Raw genomic sequence first — 19,211 nt, 5'->3', positions numbered from 1 at the left:
CTCCTCCAGGTGTGTGCCCCATCCCTCGGTCAATGCGTCTGAGAACAGCAACATCTCCCGGGGTGGGGTGGGGTGGGGGGGGGGGGGGGGTGGGGGGGGGGGGGGGGGAAAGCAAAGCACTCCTCTTACAAGGTTCCCGTCATCCAGCCACCAGGCTAGGTCCTGTCTCACCTCCTCCGTGAGGGACACGGGGAAGAAGGGAGGGTCCCTTGCCTGTGACCAACACTCCTTTAGTCTCCACTGAAGAGACCGCAGGTGAAGACGCCTGTGAGGGACTAGCTTCTTGAGAGACGACAGGTGACCGATCACAACCTGCCACTGCTGAGCTGGTTGCTCCTGTAGAGGCAAGAACTGCCTTGCTGCCTCCCTGAACCTGCTGATCCGCAAATCTGCGGGGAAGACTCGCCCTGCTACCATGTCGATCAGCATGCCCAGGTACTTCATCCTCTGCTTGGGCTCGAGGTCTGACTTCTCGTAATTCACTACGATCCCCAGATCACGGCAGAATTCGAGGAGTCAATCTTTGTCCTGCGGCAACTGCGAGCGGGAGCTCGCCAGGACTAACCAATTGTCAAGATACCTCAGGAGATGTATCCCTACCGAATGGGCCCAACCCGACACCAGCGTGAACACCTGTGGGGCGGTAGAGAGACCGAAACAAAGTGCCCTGAATTGGTACACTGTCCTGTCGAAGATGAAGCGGAGGTACTTCCTGGAGGATTGAGGGATGGGTATCTGGAAATACGCGTCCTTCAGATCTACCGAAAGCATGAAGTCGTTCTCCCTGATGGAATCGAGCACTGAGCGTGCTGTTTCCATCGTGAGCCGAGTTTGGCGAACAAATTGGTTCAAGGGCGAGAGATCTATCACCGGGCGCCAGCACACCAAGGACTTCTCCACCAGGAAGAGTCGACTGATCCTGTACGATCTCCACAGCACGTTGGCTCAGCATGGCTTCTACTTCCTGCCGAAGCATCACGTCCTTGGTCGAGCCAGGAACGTAGGTTTGCAAATGGACCGGGTTGGAGGTGAGGGGTGGCCAAGACTTGAAGGGTAGTAGATATCCCTCCCGTAGGACGTTTACTATCCAGGTCTCCGCACCATAGCGCTGCCATGTTGCCCAATGGCTTGCTAGGCACCCCTCCACTTCCGGCAGCATTTGAGGGGAACGCCGTCCCTAGCGTTTCCCTTCTCTCTTCGACTTCTTCTTCCCAGATCCTCCTCGAGAGAAGGACTGGGAGGAGGGCTGGTTGCGGTCACTCCTTACAGCAGAAGTCGAAGGCATGAGTCATTCCTCTCGGCTTCGACAAGGCGACCGTCTTGGCCGCAGAGGAAGCGCTAGCTAAACTCTTGGGCTTAGCCGCAGTCGTCCGAGGTTGCCCAGACACCTTGGAGACTGCCTGGTAGACAAGACGGTCACTGTCGTCAGTGCGCCGCTGTTCCACTGCAGTGTCCACCATCTCTCTGGGGAAGAGAGACGAAGAACTCCGCACCGTTCCGTCGCAAAGACCCAGAGCCGCCTCACGCCCAGCCGCTCTGGTCACTCGGGTGAGAACAGCGTCTCTACGCCGGAGAACCAGGTTGGCCCACAGGTTAGCCGTCTGGTGGGCCAGGTAGGCAATGGCCCTACCTCCAGACTGGCACAGTCTCACAAAAGCCGGGTCCCCTTCAGGAATGATGTTCCCTAAGGAGGTTTAGGCTTTTGATACTATGAGAGACCACAGGTCGATACAGGAGACTGCTTGGAATGCGGCCATTGCGGTAGATTCCATGGCAAGTACCTCTTGCTGTGAGAACCAAAGGTTCTCCGACAGGAGCTGCGGCAGAGACACCCCTGGAGTTAGCCTAGCTAGCTCCGGGTTAACCTGTTTGGGCGGCAGAGGGTCCTTTGAAGGCACGTAGAAGCGCCTTTGTCGCGGTAGAGGTGGGGGAAGGAGCTTGGCAGACCTACCGGACCGAAGCGAACCCTCCTGTCCGGAGACAAGAGCGTCCACTTGGCTCAGTACGCTGTCAGCCAAGGCTGATCACGGCAGACCCACCGTCGTCCTGGGTTCCTTCTTAGGTCCCCAGAATGACTCCAAGCCCGATGTGGGCTTGGAAGGTGGGAGCGGCGATCCTTCCCCGAGGTCGTTGTGCTGACGAATCAGCGCAATAACCTCCGCGAATGACCTCTGGATCTCAGGAGTGACTGCATCCTGTGGAGACAGACTGTCAAGCCCGTCCAACAAGAATGCCTCCCGAGACCCTCCTCCTTCCACAGGAGGAACCAAGACAGACCCCTCCTGGTCTCCTCCTGCCACTTGTGCGTACGATCTGGTTGGTCCGAGGACCGTGCCAGGTTCGTAGGGCGTCGTGGCGGGATCATTGCCTCGCTCTTCCCGGTGAAGCTCGAGGAAGTTGAAGGGATCGGAGAGGCAGACCTGACGCTCCCCCCGTGCCCACCGGCAAAACCGGTGTGCTGAGGGGGCTGCAGGCGATCGCCAACCCGCGGTGGCGATTGAGCTGCAGGCCTGGTCGAGCGGCTGGACCGAGAACAGTGGCGACGTTCCCAAGCGTCAGAAGAGCTGCTGCTGGTCCCCCTCTCCGCCCGGTCCCAGTAGGAGCAGTGGTCAGGGGACCTGCAGAGTCCGCTGTCGCGGTGGGAGCGAGGCCTGTTGGAACAGCCGAGGCTGGTTTAGGCAACCGAGGGGACCGCTTCCTCGCCTCAGCCCACGAGCGGTCTGGGACTGTCGCGTCAACCCTGGGTACCAGTGTATCGCCGCGAGAGCGATCGCTGGTCTGGTGAGAGTCGCCTGAGCGACCCCCGCCAGTCTTCCACTCCGTGCCTGGATCCTGGCGCCAAGCGGACTCGGTTGCCTGGGTCTTGGCTGTACAGTCACCCGCAGGTGACCGTACACTCGGTGACTTTCGTGAACGAGAGGCCGAGACAGTACCTGGCGTCGAGGCAGAACCTCTGGCGCCAGGCGAGGAGGTACCGGTGTTAGCCGGCACTCCTCCGGTCCCCGTCTTCTTCTTCCTTGAGGAAGGAGAGGCGGACCCCGTTCCCAAAGGAACAGGTGGACCGGCGGAAGTCCCAAACGTCCCACCGGAGTGGGACGGACCCTTAGAAGTCTCAGAGCGAACCTTCTTAGGGGGGGAGGAGGCAACGTTCTTCTTCTTCGGCTGTGGGGCCTTAGAAGTTGAAGGGGAAGCGGCGGCAGATGATGACGACGAAGACGATGACGACACCTTCCTCCTCCTCCTCTTCTTCTTTGTCAGCTTCCTCAGCACCACTGTCAGGTCTTCCATCCAGGACAGAGACGGGGCAGTTGCCGAAGCAACAGGGCCCGATTGCACCTGTCCGGAAGGACCTGGGGTGGGAGCAGCAACACCACAGGCAGGAACGATGGCGGCAGGAACTGGTACCGGGACTGGAGCAGCAGCATACTCAGGAATAGGAGGCGGGGCAGGAACCGGCAGCATCCTCTGCACAGGAGGCAGGTCCAGAAGAGAGCTCTTGGGACACCGGAAGTCCGGGGCTGCAGCAGGAGCGGCAAAACCAGGTGACGGCGTCACAGCGGGCATTGTAAACTCCGGCAGCGGCGCCTGCACAGCAGCTGTCGGGGTCACTGTGGCCATGTGCTGAGTGTACATCAGGTGCGGCGGAGCAGCGTAGCCCGACGTGGACACCGTCATGGTAGTCGTGGTGGTCGGGCCATGTGTTACCGGCATGGCCCCTCTTGCCAGGTGACTCAGCAGCCCCTCAACCGTCAGTGTCCCTTGCAGCCCCAGCGAGTACCAGGCCCGTCCAAGATCGTCCCCCTTGGCAAGCAGGTCTGAGAAAGGAAAGGTCGGGCGAGGTTGTTGTTGTTGATGTTGTTGGGGGGGGGGGGGGGTCAGTTCCCACCCCCCAAGCGAACGGAGGACCCTGAATACAACTGGATGTCGGGGTATCTCGGCCCCCCCTCCACGCTCGACTGATTGAGAGAGGAGAAGGAGTGAGAAACCTCCCCTGAAGGGGAAGAAGCCATACGAGGGAGGTGAGATGGAGGGAGAAAAAGAGGAGGACGTGTCCATAGCCAAGGGCATAGCCGGAGAACCCTCCGACAGCTCCTTGGCCGGCTTACGCGGCTTCTTCCTCCCCCCATAGCGCTCCCACTGCTCCTCCGACCAAAATACACAAATATCACGTCTCGGTGCGAGAGCATTCTCGCCCTCTACACCGAATACAAAATTCATGAGGATCAACCTTAACAGATGATCGGAAGGCCCCACACTTACGGCCCTCCACACCAGGGCACAATCTGCGGCTGATGGGGGGGGCGAGGGGGTCTTTCTGGCTCTTGGGAATCCATATTCACTTGCAATATTCACTGAGAATGAAATACAAAACACAGATACGTACTTAGGCAGGCTTTGTACATTCACACTGAGTAAAAGGGAAAGATAAACAGCCTTCACGAAGTGAAGAAAACAGAGCATACGACCGAAGCGAGCAGAGAGACGAGCAGCACGTCCATCCACTAGCGTGGCCGAAAGCAAAGTGACTCCTCTCCTCGCAGTCGAGCTGACCACCAACTGCTGGACAAGTAGTTAACCACCGAACCCCCTTGTTTGAAGCTTACGACCGGTTCAGCTGCCGCTAGACCGAGGGTTTGTATACATATCGGAACAAACAACAACAATATTCCCTTGATCTTACTATCACAAGCATGAACATGAATGACTAGACATCGAATTTATACTGTATCTAACAAAATATGAAATTTGGTTAATGGCTGCTTTTCTTGAGCTATTTACAGTAATACCTATATCTTACACAGTTTTAGCTGTGCAAATTCACAAGCATGTGAACTTTTCATTAGGAAATAACTAATTGGCATACGTGATTTTTTTCACAGACATGCAACATTTGATAAATTCTTGACAAACCCAACAGAAGAGTGTTTAATTTTTTAAATATTATGTAAGTTTTCATGCTTTTATACATAAAATTTGTATTATTTTAATTTTAAATTGATATAATTTGACCTGTACCATCTACAAACTGTTACTCCACTAGTCTGGCAATTACGTTCTACAACTGTGACATAACTAAGAGTTGTATTAGTCCAAATAAAAAACACTGTTCATTCATGAAAAACCATTTCAGTACAAAGAGAGAGACTAGAAAAAATAAGTTCTTAAAAACAAGGTTGAGAACACTTCTAAAACTTACCATAAATGTTATAACAATTTTATCTGCTTTCCTATCGAGCAATTTTACACATTCTGTCATTCCAATTATCCAGGTCATCTTTGCTGTAAAATCCCCCTCCTTGGAAAGCAATCCAAATATCCGCTCAAAACCTTTGGAGATACCAGTCTTTTTATATTCACTGATAACCTGGTGAACATCTTCCGTACTGGATATATCATCAAGCGTGACATTTTGTGAAGAAGGATCTTCCACAATATTTACTTTTGAATCATTGAGTGATTTATTTAATCTGAAAAAAACAAAATCAAAACATAGATATCATTATGATAAAAATAACAATTGGTTGAAAAATGATATTGTTATTGTACAATAAAGTTTCATACATACTTACCTGGCAGATATATACTTAGCTATAGACTCCGTCGTCCCCGACAGAGATTCAAATTTCGCGGCACACACTACAGGTAGGTCAGGTGATCTACCGGCCTGCCGCTGGGTGGCAGGAATAGGAACCATTACCGTTCTTGAACCAGATTTTCTCTTCCACCTGTCTCCTGAGGGGAGGCTGGGTGGGCCATTTAATCGTATATATCTGCCAAGTAAGTATGTATGAAACTTTATTGTACAATAACAATATCATTTTCATACATTCAACTTCCCTGTCAGATATATACTTAGCTGATTGGCACCTTTGGCGGAGGGTAAGAGACAGCTAGTTACTGATTAGACAGGTAAACAACATACGTTGTAGGTAATAAAAGTTAATTAACAATACCCTGGTTCCTACCTGTTTTGGCGGAAGATTTCATAGCTACTGCTTAGAAGTCTGCTCCGCCTCAAAAGCTTCAGTGAGGGTGTGACCTATGGCTGAGAACTCTTGAGAGGACTGTCAATGGGGTCTTATCCACTTACTTGACAGAACCTGATGGCAATTGTCACTGGGGTCCTATCCACTTACATGACAATATACCTATGCCTAATGGCATACAAAGGAGTACAACACTGATCCCGATCACCCGATCCTAACCGTGGATTAGTATTTACAATTGAAAGGAGTTATCCCCCAAACACCTTTCATACAACCTTAAAAACTCAACGCCAAAACATTTTGAAATCAAACTATACAAAATATAAGGATAAAAAAAAAATTTAAGGATCAGTCTTATCTCCTTTACCCAGCACTGTATCCGCTGATACATACGGACCCAGAGAGAAGCATTTCTCGTATGTTACTCTTACATCTTATAAATAATGTGAGGCAAACACCGAGTTGCACCTCCAATACGTGGCTGCTAAGATGTTTTTCATCGACATGTTCTTATTGAACGATAACGATGTAGCAACTGCACGTACCTCGTGCGCTATAACCCTTAATGTCGTAAATGAATCACTGTTACACCTCATGTGAGCTTCAGTTATTACATTTCTGACAAAAAAGGCTAATGCATTCTTAGACATTGGTCTTTTCGGGTCCTTAACCGCACACCAGAGGCTCTGATTGCAACCTTGCAACTGTTTCTTCTTTTGCAGGTAAAACTTCAATGCTCTAACAGGGCATAATGCTCTTTCAATTTCCTTTCCCACCAATTGAGAAAGCCCTTTTACTTCAAAACTTCTAGGCCAAGGTCTTGAGGGATTTTCGTTTTTCGCTAAAAACAAAGGTCTGAAAGATAATGCTGCCGAGTCTCCCTTAAAGCCCACTCTCGAGTCTAGAGCTTGCAATTCACCTACTCTTTTTGCAGTAGCGAGAGCTATCAGAAAAATGCATTTTCTTGTGATGTCTCTGAAAGACGCTTTACCAGGAGGCTCGAATTTCTCTGATGTGAGATATCTGAGAACCACATCTAGGTTCCAACTAGGGGTGAGTGAAGATCTTGATTTAGCTGTCTCAAATGATAGAATTAAATCATGAAGATCTTTGTTATTCTCTATGTTCAGGCCCCTGTTCCTGAACACAGCAGACAACATGCTCTTATAACCTTTAATAGTTGAAACTGCTAATTGAGATTCCTCCCGCAAATATAGAAGGAAATCAGCAATTTCGGTCACAGAGGTATCGGAGGAGGACAGCTTCTTCGCCTTGCACCATCTACGGAAAACTTCCCACTTCGATTGGTATATCCGCATGGTTGAGGACCTCCTTGCTCTCGCAATTGCTTTTGCAGCTTTGCGAGAAAAGGCTCTCGCTCTGACCAGTCTTTTGATAGTCGAAAGGCAGTCAGAGCGAGAGCGTGGATGTTTTTGTGGTACCTCTCGAAGTGGGGCTGTTTGAGCAGATCTGTCCTTTCGGGAAGAGATCTGGGGAAGTCCACCGTCCATTCCTGTACCTCTGTGAATCATTCTCTTGCAGGCCAATAGGGAGCGATCAACGTCATCCTCATTCCTTCCGAGGAGACGAACTTTCTTATTACCTCCCCCAGTATCTTGAATGGGGGAAAAGCATATGCATCTATGCCCGTCCAATCCATGAGCATGGCATCGACTAACAGGGCTCTGGGATTCTCCCCCAACGAGCAGAAGTTCTCCATCCTTCTGGAGAGGAACGTTGCAAACAGGTCTACTTGAGGCTTCCCCCAAAGAGACCATAGTTGCTGGCAGACTTCTGAATGAAGGGTCCATTCTGTTGGAAGGACCTGGTTCTTTCTGCTCAATCTGTCTGCCCTTATATTTCTCCCTCTCCTTGAACGAATCTCGTCAGGAGCACTATCTTTCGTTCCTCCGTCCAGACCAATAGATCCCTTGCCAGCTCGTAAAGGGAGAATGAGTGTGTCCCCCCCTGTTTTCTTATATATGCCAGAGCCGTGGTGTTGTCCGAGTTGACTTGGACCACCACGCCTCTGACTTCGTTCTCGAAATGTCTCAGGGCCAAATGAATGGCTATGAGCTCTTTCGCATTTATATGCCAGGTCTTCTGTTCTTTCGTCCAGCTGCCTGACACTTCCTTCATCCCTAGTGTTGCTCCCCATCCCGTTTCCGAGGCGTCGGAGAACAACACTAGGTGAGGGTTCTGCAGAGGCAAGGACACTCCCTCGTTCTTTCTTAAGAGGTTCTAACCACCATCGTAAGTGGTTCTTGATGCTTTCATCTATGGGAAAGGTATCTGTCAGCTCTCCTGTCTTTCTGTTCCAACTTCTCCTTAGATGGAACTGCAAGGGTCTCATGTGCAGCCTCCCCAGAGAAACGAACTGCTCTAGTGACGAAAGGGTGCCCAGAAGACTGAGCCATTCCCTCGCTGAACTTCGTTCTTTCTCTAGGAAGGCCGATATCTTTTCCAACCCTCTCGTAATCCATTCTTGGGATGGATATGCTCGAAAACCCCGAGAATCCATCCGAATCCCCAGATAGACAATGTTCTGGCTGGGGATCGTTTGAGACTTCCCGAGGTTCACGAGCAATCCGAGAGATCTGACTAACTCCAGAGTTATCTCCAAGTCCTCCAAACACTGTTGTTTTGACTGTGCTCTTATGAGCCAGTCGTCCAAGTAAAGCAATATTCTCACCCCCTTCAGATGTAGCCATCTTGCTACGTTCCTCATCAACGCCGTAAACACCTGAGGAGCCATCGAGAGGCCGAAGCACAAAGCCCTGAATTGATAAATCCTTCCCTGCACCATGAATCGGAGATATTTCCTCGATGAATGATGCAGGGGGACGTGAAAGTAAGCGTCCTGAAGGTCGAGGGAGACCATCCAATCTCCTGGACGCAGAGCAGCAAGGACCGAGTTGGAAGTCTCCATGGAGAACTTTGTCTTCTCCACGAAGCGGTTCAATGCACTCACGTCCAGGACTGGCCTCCAACCTCCCGAGGCTTTCGGCACTAAAAAGAGGCGATTGTAAAAACCCCGGGAGTGAGGATTCTGTACTTCCTCAATGGCCTCCTTCTCCAACATTTGCTGTACTAAACCGAGTAGGGCATCTCTTTTTACAGGATCTTTGTACCTTGCTGACAGCTCCCTCGGTGTCGTCGTCAATGGAGGTCTGTTCTTGAAGGGGATGAGGTATCCTTTCTTGAGTACTTGTAGGGACCAAGAATCTGCTTTTCTCAAGACCCATGCTTCTGAAAATTTCAGAAGCCTGGCCCCTACTGGTGCTTGGAGGACTGGAACCTCATTTTGGATTCTTCCTCGGGACTCTAATGGAAGATCTTCCTCTTCTTTCCCCTCCACTCTTCCTCGGGGAATCGGCTTGAAGAGCGGCTCGAAAGGGCTGGTTTGGGCAGTTCCTCTCTTCCTCGGGGCTCGGCTTGAAGAGCTGCCTCGAAAGGGCTGTTGGGCAGTTCTTGGCTCCCTCTTCGTGACAGGAACGGCTGGTCTTGGCTTCTTTGCCGATTGCACCAGCAAATCTTGTGTTGCCTTCTCAGTAAGTGTGTGGGAAATATCCCTCACTAACTGAGAAGGAAACAACTGCTTAGACAGAGGGGCGTATAAAAGAGAAGCCCTCTGCACTGGAGAGACTGCCTTAGTTAAGAATGAACTATAGACTAGACAGACCTCTTCTTCAGTATTCCTGCCCCGAAAAGGGATGCCACTTCAGCCGATCCATCATGCACCGCCTTGTCCATACAGGCGAGCACACTATGCAAGACTTCTGGTTCAAAAACTGAGGGTCTTGCGTCTTCTTGGCCAAAGCCCCAAGGGACCAGTCTAGGAAGTTAAAAACTTCCAAGACATGGAATATTCCCTTGAGGAGATGGTCCGTTTCAGACATTGTCCAGTTCGTTTTGGCCGATGGAAGAGCGTGTCTTCTTGCCGAGTCCACCAAGGTTGAGAAGTCCGCTTCAGCAGAGGAGGGAAGAGTAAGTCCCATCAATTCTCCCGTGTTGTACCAAATCCCTCTCCTCCCCGATAGTCTGGAAGGGGGACAGGTAAACACAGTCTTCCCCGCCTCCTCCCTGGTTTTAAGCCAATTTCCAAAAGACTGCAAAGCCCTCTTCATTGAGATGGTCGGTTGCATCTTCAAAAAGGAGGAAGACTTTGCAGTTTTCGTACTCGAAAATAAAGACCGAGGAGAAGGAGGGGCAGCAGGGCTCAGAGACTCTCCGAATTCTTTTAATAAGAGGGCTGTCAAGGTCTTATAGTCTGAAAGACCTGCCCCCTTATTTTCTTCCGAGTCCGAGACATCTTCTAAATCATGAGGAGTTATAATTGGAGATGAGTGCGCAACTGGAGGAGGACTCCTCTCTCGGGAAGGTGAAGGGCTCGTAGCAACACCGACTGCAACCTGACAAGGGCTACGGTCGCCTGTGCGACATCTTGAGTCCCTGCCAGGTGAAGGCCGATGTTGCCCTTTGCCTTTGATTACACTAAGACCCTCCTGACAAGGAAGACGGCCGCCTGTGCGACAACTCCCGTCCCTATCAGGAGAAGGCCTCGAATGTCTTTCCATTTTCGCAGAATCAGGCCCATCCTGACAAGGGCTACTGGGGCCGCCTCTGCGGACAATCTAGAGACCCTGTCAGGTGAAAACTGATCCTGAGAAAAATCCCAAAGAGGAGCCTCTAAGTCCACCTCAAACTCCGATAAAGCTTCTGATTCATAGCGCCTGAAGCCTGGCTCCTGTAGTTTGGTTAAGTCCTTGCGCCTGATTGACACTTGATGGATATTAGGCGCTTCAGGAGTGAGGCGCCTGAAATGAGATTCAGGCGCCCGGCGCTTGGCAGGAGTCTCAGGCTCTTTACGCCTAGCATCAGGCGCTTCAGGCGCTTTGCGCCTGGTTTCAGGCGCTTCGCGCCTCATTACAGGAGCTTCAGGCGCTTTGCGTCTCCTTTCAGGCGCCTCGTTTCAGGCGCTTCAGGAGCTTTGCGCCTCGCTTCAGGCGCTTTGCGCCTCGTTTCAGGCGCCTCAGGTGCTTTGTGTCTCATTTCAGAAGTTTCAGGCGCTTTGCGCCTCGATCCAGGCACCTCAGGCGCTTTTCGTCTAGTAGGAGTTTCAGGCTCTTCTCGCCATTCATGAAAATCCTCTCGCCTTGTAGGCGCTTTGCGCCTGACAGGAGCCTGGCGCCTGGCTGGTGCCAGACTGCTGGCAGGCGCCTCGTCCGAGCTCTCAGAGACTTCCATCGGACGGGATCTTTTTATTGGAAGGAATATCCTTTCTTCTAGGAGGATCCTTCTTCAGAACTCCTACGAATGAAAATATTTGTTTCTGCATTTGCTCCAAAATCTTCGTAGCTGCATCTTCTTTTTCTAATTCCGATAAAGGGGAAGTACCTTCTGCTGAAAATACCTCCTTTCTCTTCTTTTCCGGAGGATATTCTTCCGGAAATTCTTCCGGGCTAGAGTCGAAAACTGGAGACCTCCACGATCTCTTCGAAGGTCTCGATAGTCTGTCCGAACTCCATCCTTTCTTTGAAGACGAATCAGAAGAAGAAAAGCACTGTTTTAGGACGTCTTTCCAACGACTATCCTTGGCAGTCTGGGACGCAACTACAGAATCTGCCGAGGGGACGCCTGACCGGTGGGGATTCTCTGAAACCTCCCTGCGGCTTTCGACATTCCTTCTCCTCTGGGCTTGGGAGCTTGGAAGAGGTCTAGACCTGGGAGCGAGGCAGAGCCGATCAGACGCACCCTCCACTTCACTGGGAACACTTTCACTATGCTTACCTTCCAATTCCTTTAATTTACGCTCCATCTCCAAAAGTGAAGCTTTCAGACTTGCAATTTCCGATGTTGAACTTGCCGAGTCGGATAATTGAGAAGGTAAAGCTGTATGGGAGGAAACATTTAGATTAGAGATAGGCAAGCGACTACTAACTGGCTCGTTAGAGACCGACCTACTCACACTCTTGGAAGAGGCTTTTCTAGCCCTATCCCTTTCCAACTTTCTCAAATAAGAATCAAGTATCTTCCATTCCTCCTCATTTAAATTCTTGCATTCTTCGCATGTATTCAATTGTGAGCATACATTCCCTCTACAATTCTTACAAGTAGTGTGAGGATCTACCAAAGCTTTAGTCTCACATAATTTTCATTCACACACACTCTGAACGAAAACGAAATATCAGACATTCTGAGAAAAATCCAAATCCAAAATCAAAAACAGTCCACAAAAGCGTATGCCAAGCCAGAGATCCAATACGTCACCAAATAGCAGTCCAAAAGATCAACGTCGATGAAATTCGAAATGTAAAGTCAGGAGGAACTAGCAAACGATGTTACCAGCCCCGCCGACAGAGAAAATCTGGTTCAAGAACGGTAATGGTTCCTATTCCTGCCACCCAGCGGCAGGCCGGTAGATCACCTGACCTACCTGTAGTGTGTGCCGCGAAATTTGAATTTCTGTCGGGGACGAGGGAGTCTGTAACTAAGTATATATCTGACAGGGAAGTTGAATGTATGAAATTGTATTTTTCCTAACTATACAAACCTGAGGTCCTTTACAATAAGAATGTAACTTGCGGCAGCTGGAACCGGTCGTAAGCTTCAAACAAGGGAGTTCGGTAGTTAACTGCTTGTCCGACAGTCCGCCCACCGCGCGACTGGGAGGTGAAGATCCACTTTGCTCTAGGCCCAGGAAAAACAGAGTGAGGGGTGGCATGAGGTGAGACTATGTGTAAAGGACCTCAGGTTTGTATAATAAGGAAAAATGATATTGTCATGATACAATAAAGTTTTATACATACTTACCTGACAGATATATACTTAGCTATAGACTCCGTCGTCCCCGACAGAAATTCAAATTTCGCGGCACACGCTACCGGTAGGTCAGGTGATCTACCGCCCTGCCCTGGGCGGCAGGACTAGGAACCATTCCTGTTTTCTAATCAGATTTCTTCTCTTCCACCTGTCTCCTGCGGGGAGGCTGGGTGGGCCATTAATCGTATATATCTGTCAGGTAAGTATGTATAAAACTTTATTGTATCATGACAATATCATTTTTATACATTCAACTTCCCTGCCAGATATATACTAGCTGATTAGCACCCATTTGGTGGTGGGTAAGAGACAGATAACTACTGAAATAGACAGGTAAACAGCATATGTTGTAGGTATTAATAAACCTTGGTTCCTACCTGATTAGGCGGAAGACTTCGTGGCTACTGCCCAGGAGTCTGCTTCGCCTCAAGAGCCTCAGCAAGATATTGATCTAGGCTAAGGAGTCTTGTGGGTCTGCCAATGGGGGTCTTATCCACTTACTCGGCAGAGCCTAAAGGCCTTTGTCATTGGGTGCTATTCCACTAACATGACAATACACCTTGTTCAAGGAGCACAACACTGATCCCGATCACCTGATCCTAACATCCATGTTAGTTCTAAAATTGCAAGGAGTTATCCCCCAAACTCCTTACAAACAACCAAAAACTCGAAACATAAATACACGTTCATTTATAACAAAACACACAAAAAAAAAAAAAAAAAAAAAAAAATTTGTACCCCCCTACTAGCCATACATACCCCTGGTCCCCTACCAGCAATGACACCAGCTGCCCATGCGACATCAGTACGCTTGCTAATAGGAAACCAAGCACATATCTGACAAGAGGGTTTATGTACATTTAAGATAAAATATTTTAAGGATCAGTCTTTGCTCCAAGTCCCAGAAGTATCTGCTGATACAAATGGACCGAGAGAGAAGCATTTCTCATAGGTCACTTTCACATCCTTCAGGTAATGAGACGCAAACACTGAATTGCATCTCCAATATGTAGTCTCAATGATATTCCTGAGAGACATATTCTTTTGAAACGCCAGGGACATTGCTACTGCCCTTACCTCATGAGTCTTAACCTTTAGAAGACCGAAGGATTCATCCGGGCAGTTCTTGTGCGCATCAGTAATCACGCTTCTCACAAAGAAGGCCAACGGCCCGTTTTTTAGGAACAAGTGAGTCTTTTGGGGTTCTTCACAGCACACCAAAGACCTTGTTGACAGCCTCCCATCTGCTTCTTTTTCTCTAAATAAAATTTAAGAGCTCTAACTGGACAGAGAGACCTCTCTATCTCTCTGCCTACGAGGTTAGATAGGCCTTTTACCTCAAAGCTTCTGGGCCAAGGTTTTGATGGGTTTTCGTTTTTCGCCAGAAATAATGTCTGGAACGAACAGATAGCCGCATCTCCTTTAAACCCCACTTTGGAGTCCAGAGCGTGCAATTCGCTCGTCCTCTTGGCCGTCACGAGAGACAACAGGAGTAAACATTTCCTAGTGACGTCGCGGAAGGAAGCCAGATGTAGAGGCTCGAATTTGTCCGAGGCAAGGAATTTCAGGACCACGTCCAGATTCCAGCTAGGTGTTCTCGGAGACGCTGATTTCGAAGTCTCAAAGGACCGAATCAAATCGTGGAGATCCTTGTTCTCTGCCATCTCTAGCCCTCGATTCCTGAATACTGAAGACAGCATACTCCTGTATCCTTTGATTGTAGACACAGAAAGGTGCGATTCCTCTCTAAGAAAAAGGAGGAAATCGGCAATGTTAACTATAGAGGTACTGGAGGAGGACAGCTTCTTATTCTTACACCACCTCCTAAAGACTTCCCAATTCGAGTTGGGTATGACTCTTCTCGTTGAAGATCTGCGGGCTCTAGCGATAGCGCCTGCAGCCTTGCGAGAAAATCCCCTCGCTCTGACAAGTCTTTCGATAGTCGAAAGGCAGTCAGAGCGAGACCGGGGAGGTTGTGATGAAACCTCTCGAAGTGGGGTTGTCTGAGTAGATCTGTTCTGCTTGGCAGAGATCTGGGGAAGTCCACTATCCACTCCAGTACCTCCGTGAACCATTCCTGGGCTGGCCAAAATGGGGCTATGAGGGTCAACTTTGTGCCCTTTGAAGCCACGAATTTCCTGAGTACTTCCCCCAGGATCTTGAATGGGGGAAAGGCGTAGGCGTCTAGGCCCGACCAATCCAGGAGAAACGCGTCGATTGCAAAGGTTCTTGGATCTTCCACTAGAGAGCAAAAGATCTCTACTCTTTTGGAGAGGAACGTAGCAAACAGGTCTATGTGAGGTCTCCCCCACAGGGACCACAGACTCCGGCACACTTCTGTGTGTAGAGTCCACTCTGTGGGAAGGACCTGATTCCTCCTGCTTAGCCTGTCCGCTCTCACATTCCTTATCCCTTGCACAAATCTTGTGAGGAAAATTATACCCCTTTCCTCTGTCCAGGTTAATAGATCTTTTGTTAGTTGATAGAGGGAGAATGAATGAGTCCCTCCTTGCTTGCGTATGTAAGCCAGAGCCGTGGTGTTGTCCGAGTTTATCTGAACCACCCCGCCTCTGACTACCTTCTCGAAGAATCTTAAGGCCAGGTGTATGGCTACTAGCTCTTTGCAATTGATGTGCCAGGACACCTGCTCCTTTGTCCAGGTGCCCGACACCTCCCTTGCTCCTAGCGTCGCTCCCCATCCCGACTCCGAAGCGTCGGAAAATAACACTTGGTTGAGGTTCTACAGGGCAAGTGACACGCCTTCGTTCTTCTTTAGAGGAAGGATCCACCACTTTAAGTGATTTTTCACCTCCTGTGGAATCGGGAAAGTGTCTGAGAGTTGTCCCATCTTCCCACACCTCTTTCAGGAAAACTGAAGAGGGCGAAGGTGAAGCCTCCCCAGAGAGAAGAACTTTTCTAGCGAGGACAGAGTCCCTAAAAGGCTCAAATAATCCCTCGCTGAACTGCGTTCTCTCTCTAAGAAGCTTGAGATTCTTGACAAACCTTGAGTGATTCTCTCTTGCGAAGGAAATACCCGAAAACCCCGAGAATCCATCTAAATCCCCAGATAGACCAAGTTCTGGCTGGGGATCAGTTGCGACTTCTCGAGGTTCACGAGTAATCCCAGAGATTCTACCATATTCCGTGTTATCAACAGGTCCTCCAAGCACTATTTCTCCGACTTGGCCCTGATCAGCCAGTCGTCTAAGTAGAGGGAGATGTTTATTCCCTCTAGGTGAAGCCATTTCGCTACATTCGCCATCAGGTTGGTGAAGACCTGTGGAGTTGTAGACAGGCCGAAACACAGAGCCCTGAACTGAAAAATCTTGCCTCCTATCATGAATCGAAGATATTTCTTTGACGAGTGGTGAATGGGAACGTGGAAATATGCGTCTTGTAAGTCCAGAGAGACCATCCAATCTCCTGGACGTAGTGCTGACATCACCGAGGCGGACGTTTCCATTCGGAACTTCTCCTTCTGAACAAAGCGGTTCAGCGCGCTTACGTCCAGTACTGGTCTCCACCCCCCCGAAGCCTTTGGTACTAGGAAAAGGCGATTGTAAAATCCCGGGGAGAGTGGATCCTGTACAAGTTCGATGGCCTCCTTTTCCCACATTTGATCCACCATTTGAAGGAGAGTATTTTTCATTACAGGGTCTCTGTACCTCGCTGACAGTTCCCGAGGAGTAGAGGTTAGGGGAGGACTGTCTTCGAAGGGTGATGTATCCTTTCTTTAGAACTGAAACCGACCAAGAGTCGGCTCCTCTCTGTGCCCAGGCTCCTGGCAAAGGTCAGGAGTCTGGCGCCTACTGGTGCTTGGAGGATCATCAAGTCACTTTCCTTTCTTGAAGGGCCTGAAGGAAGACCTTCCTCTCTTATCAGAGCTCTTCTTTCTGGAAGGGGGACGAGCCGTTGCACCTCCACGAAAGGGCTGCTGAGGAGGACGAGAGTCCTTCTTACTCGTTGCACTACAGGGCGACTCTTCTTTGAAGTCTGAACAAGGAGGTCTTGTGTCGCCTCTCAGTTAGTGACGAGATATATCTCTCACCAACTGAGAAGGAAACAAATGGTCCGACAGAGGGGCGAACAATAACGCGGTCCTCTGGCTAGGAGAAACAGCTTTCGACAAAAGGGATCCATAAACTGATCTCTTTTTCAGCAAACCAGCTCCAAATAGGGAAGAAACTTCTCCCGAACCGTCTTGTACCGCCTTGTCCATGCAAGCCAGGACGCTATGGAGAATTTCTGGGCTCTTAAGAAACTCCGAGTCCTGAGACTTCTTAGCCAGAACTCCGAGAGACCAATCCAGAAAATTGAACACTTCTAAAATGATGAAAAGTCCTTTAAGAAAGTGGTTCAATTCTGAAATGCTCCACATAGATCTGGCCGAGACTAAAGAGTGTCGTCTGGAGGCATCAACCAGATTAGCGAAGTCAGCGTCTGCCGATGCAGGAAGAGAAGACCCATAGTCTCTCCTGTCCCGTACCAAATACCTCTCTTTCCAAGGAGTTTGGAAGGAGGCATGCAGAATACTGTTTTGCCCAACTCTTTCTTAGCGCCCATCCATGAATCCAAAGATTGGAGGGCCTTCTTCATTGGAATCGCTGGTTTAATTTTCAGGAAAGCCGAGGACTTTACAGTAGCCGTACTCGAAAAGAGCGAACGAGGAGGAGGAGGAGGAGCGGCTGGACTAAGAGTGTCTCCAAAAACTCTGCAGTAATAAGGAGGCTAATGTCTTATAATTCGAGAGTCCCTCATTTGTAGGGAGCTCGTCTTCAGACAACTCTTCCAAAACCCGATCAGAAGAAGGAGAAAGTTCTCGTTTGGAGGAAGAGTCTTTCCAAGACCTCCTACGATCCGAAGGAGAGGTGCTTCTGTCTTGGGAAGAGTCATCAATTCCGGATAAGAGTCTATTCGGATCTTGCCTTATGGAAGAATTCCGACTCCTGCCTCCTGGCTCCTGACTCCTGCCTCCTGACTCCTGACTCCTGCTACCTGCTTCCTGCCTCCTGACTCCCAGCTCCTGCTCTGGCTCCTGCCTCCTGAGGTGGCTCCTCCACTCCCTCCTGCCTCCTGGGCTCACCTGACCCTCCTCCTGGCTCCTGGCTATGAACTCCTCATCCTTGGCTCCGGCTCCTGGCCTCCTGACTCCTGCCTGGGTGACTCCTCACTCCTGCTCTTGGCTTCCTTGCCTCCTGGGTGACTCCTCACTCCTGGCTCTTGGCTCCTGCCTCCTGGGTGACTCTTCACTCCTGGCTGGCGCCAGATGCCTGATCGGCTCTTCGCACCTGGTAGGAGTCTTGCGCTTGGTTGACTCCTTACGTTTGGTTGACTCCTCGCTCTTGCTAGGAGCCTCACTCCTAATAGGAGCCTAGTTTCTGGCGGCAGGTACCTCCACACGTCTGGAGGACCTCTTGATGGGAAGGGAAGTGTCTTTCCTTCGAGGAGGCTCCTTTGAAAGCACTCCTACCAACGACGATATCTGTTCTTGCATAGAAACTAGAAATCTTTTAGTAGCCTCCTCTTTATCCTCTTCGGGAGGAGGAGAAGGAGGAGTGGAGGAGTCCATGGGCTCCACCTCCTGACTCCTTCCAACTACGGGTGACAATAGGGCTCTTTTTGCCCTCTTAACATCCGAAGGAGACTCCTCAAGGAAGCGTTCCGGGCTCAAGTCAAGAGTCGGCGCCTTCCAACTCCTCTTCAGTGGTCGCGAGCGATCAGAATCCCTCCAATCGCGTCTAGGAGACGAAGACTCCGACGATGAGAAACACTCACGCAGGACGCTTTTGCAATAGCGATCCCTGGCAGTCTGGGGTGTCACAGAGCCTGCCGAAGGGACACCTGATCAGTGGGGATTCTCCACAACCTCCTTACGGTTTTTGACATTCCTTCTCCTCTGGGCATGTGAGCTTGGAAGAGGTCTAGACCTGGGAGCGTTGTGGAGCCGACCAGATGCCCCATCCACCACACTGGGGACACTCACATCACTGTCCACTGTAATATCACTAGCCTTACCTTGCAGAGCAGCCATTTTGTTTTCCATGATCTTGAAGGCTGCTTTTAGATCCGCAAGTTCTTTTGCCGAGTCTACAGGATCTGCAATAGGTGAAGAGGCTGAAAAGGAAGGAGAAGTAGCAATTCTTACAAGTGGGGAAGATCCCAAACTAGGAATTAGTTCATTCGATCTAGAACTACTCAAACTTCTAGAAGAAGCTTTCCTCACTCTCTCTCTCTCTAACTTCTTCAAATAAGTAGTTAGATTCTTCCACTCTCTCTCACTCAAATTCTCACATTCCTTGCAAGTATTAGTGAAAGAACATTCATACTCCCTGCAACCCTTACATACAGTGTGAGGGTCTGCCGAAGCTTTCGGCAACCTCACCTTACAGCCTACATTCACAC

General features: G+C 49.9%; 1 protein-coding gene across 3 annotated transcripts in view; it reads right to left on the bottom strand.

The window, feature by feature from the left end:
• The window catches only part of LOC135210980 (NADPH:adrenodoxin oxidoreductase, mitochondrial-like), a 150,472-nt gene that overhangs the window by 20,822 nt on the left and 110,439 nt on the right, over window positions 1-19,211 (bottom strand). For all 3 annotated transcript variants that reach the window (XM_064243976.1, XM_064243975.1, XM_064243974.1), the window contains exon 4: window positions 5,198-5,468. In XM_064243976.1, coding sequence (XP_064100046.1) covers window positions 5,198-5,468 — 271 coding nt within the window. The remainder of the gene's footprint in view (window positions 1-5,197; window positions 5,469-19,211) is intronic.

This window comes from Macrobrachium nipponense, chromosome 4 (genome assembly GCF_015104395.2).
Source record: "Macrobrachium nipponense isolate FS-2020 chromosome 4, ASM1510439v2, whole genome shotgun sequence".
NCBI classification, from domain to species: domain Eukaryota; kingdom Metazoa; phylum Arthropoda; class Malacostraca; order Decapoda; family Palaemonidae; genus Macrobrachium; species Macrobrachium nipponense.
This window is presented reverse-complemented; position numbering and strand designations above follow the sequence as displayed.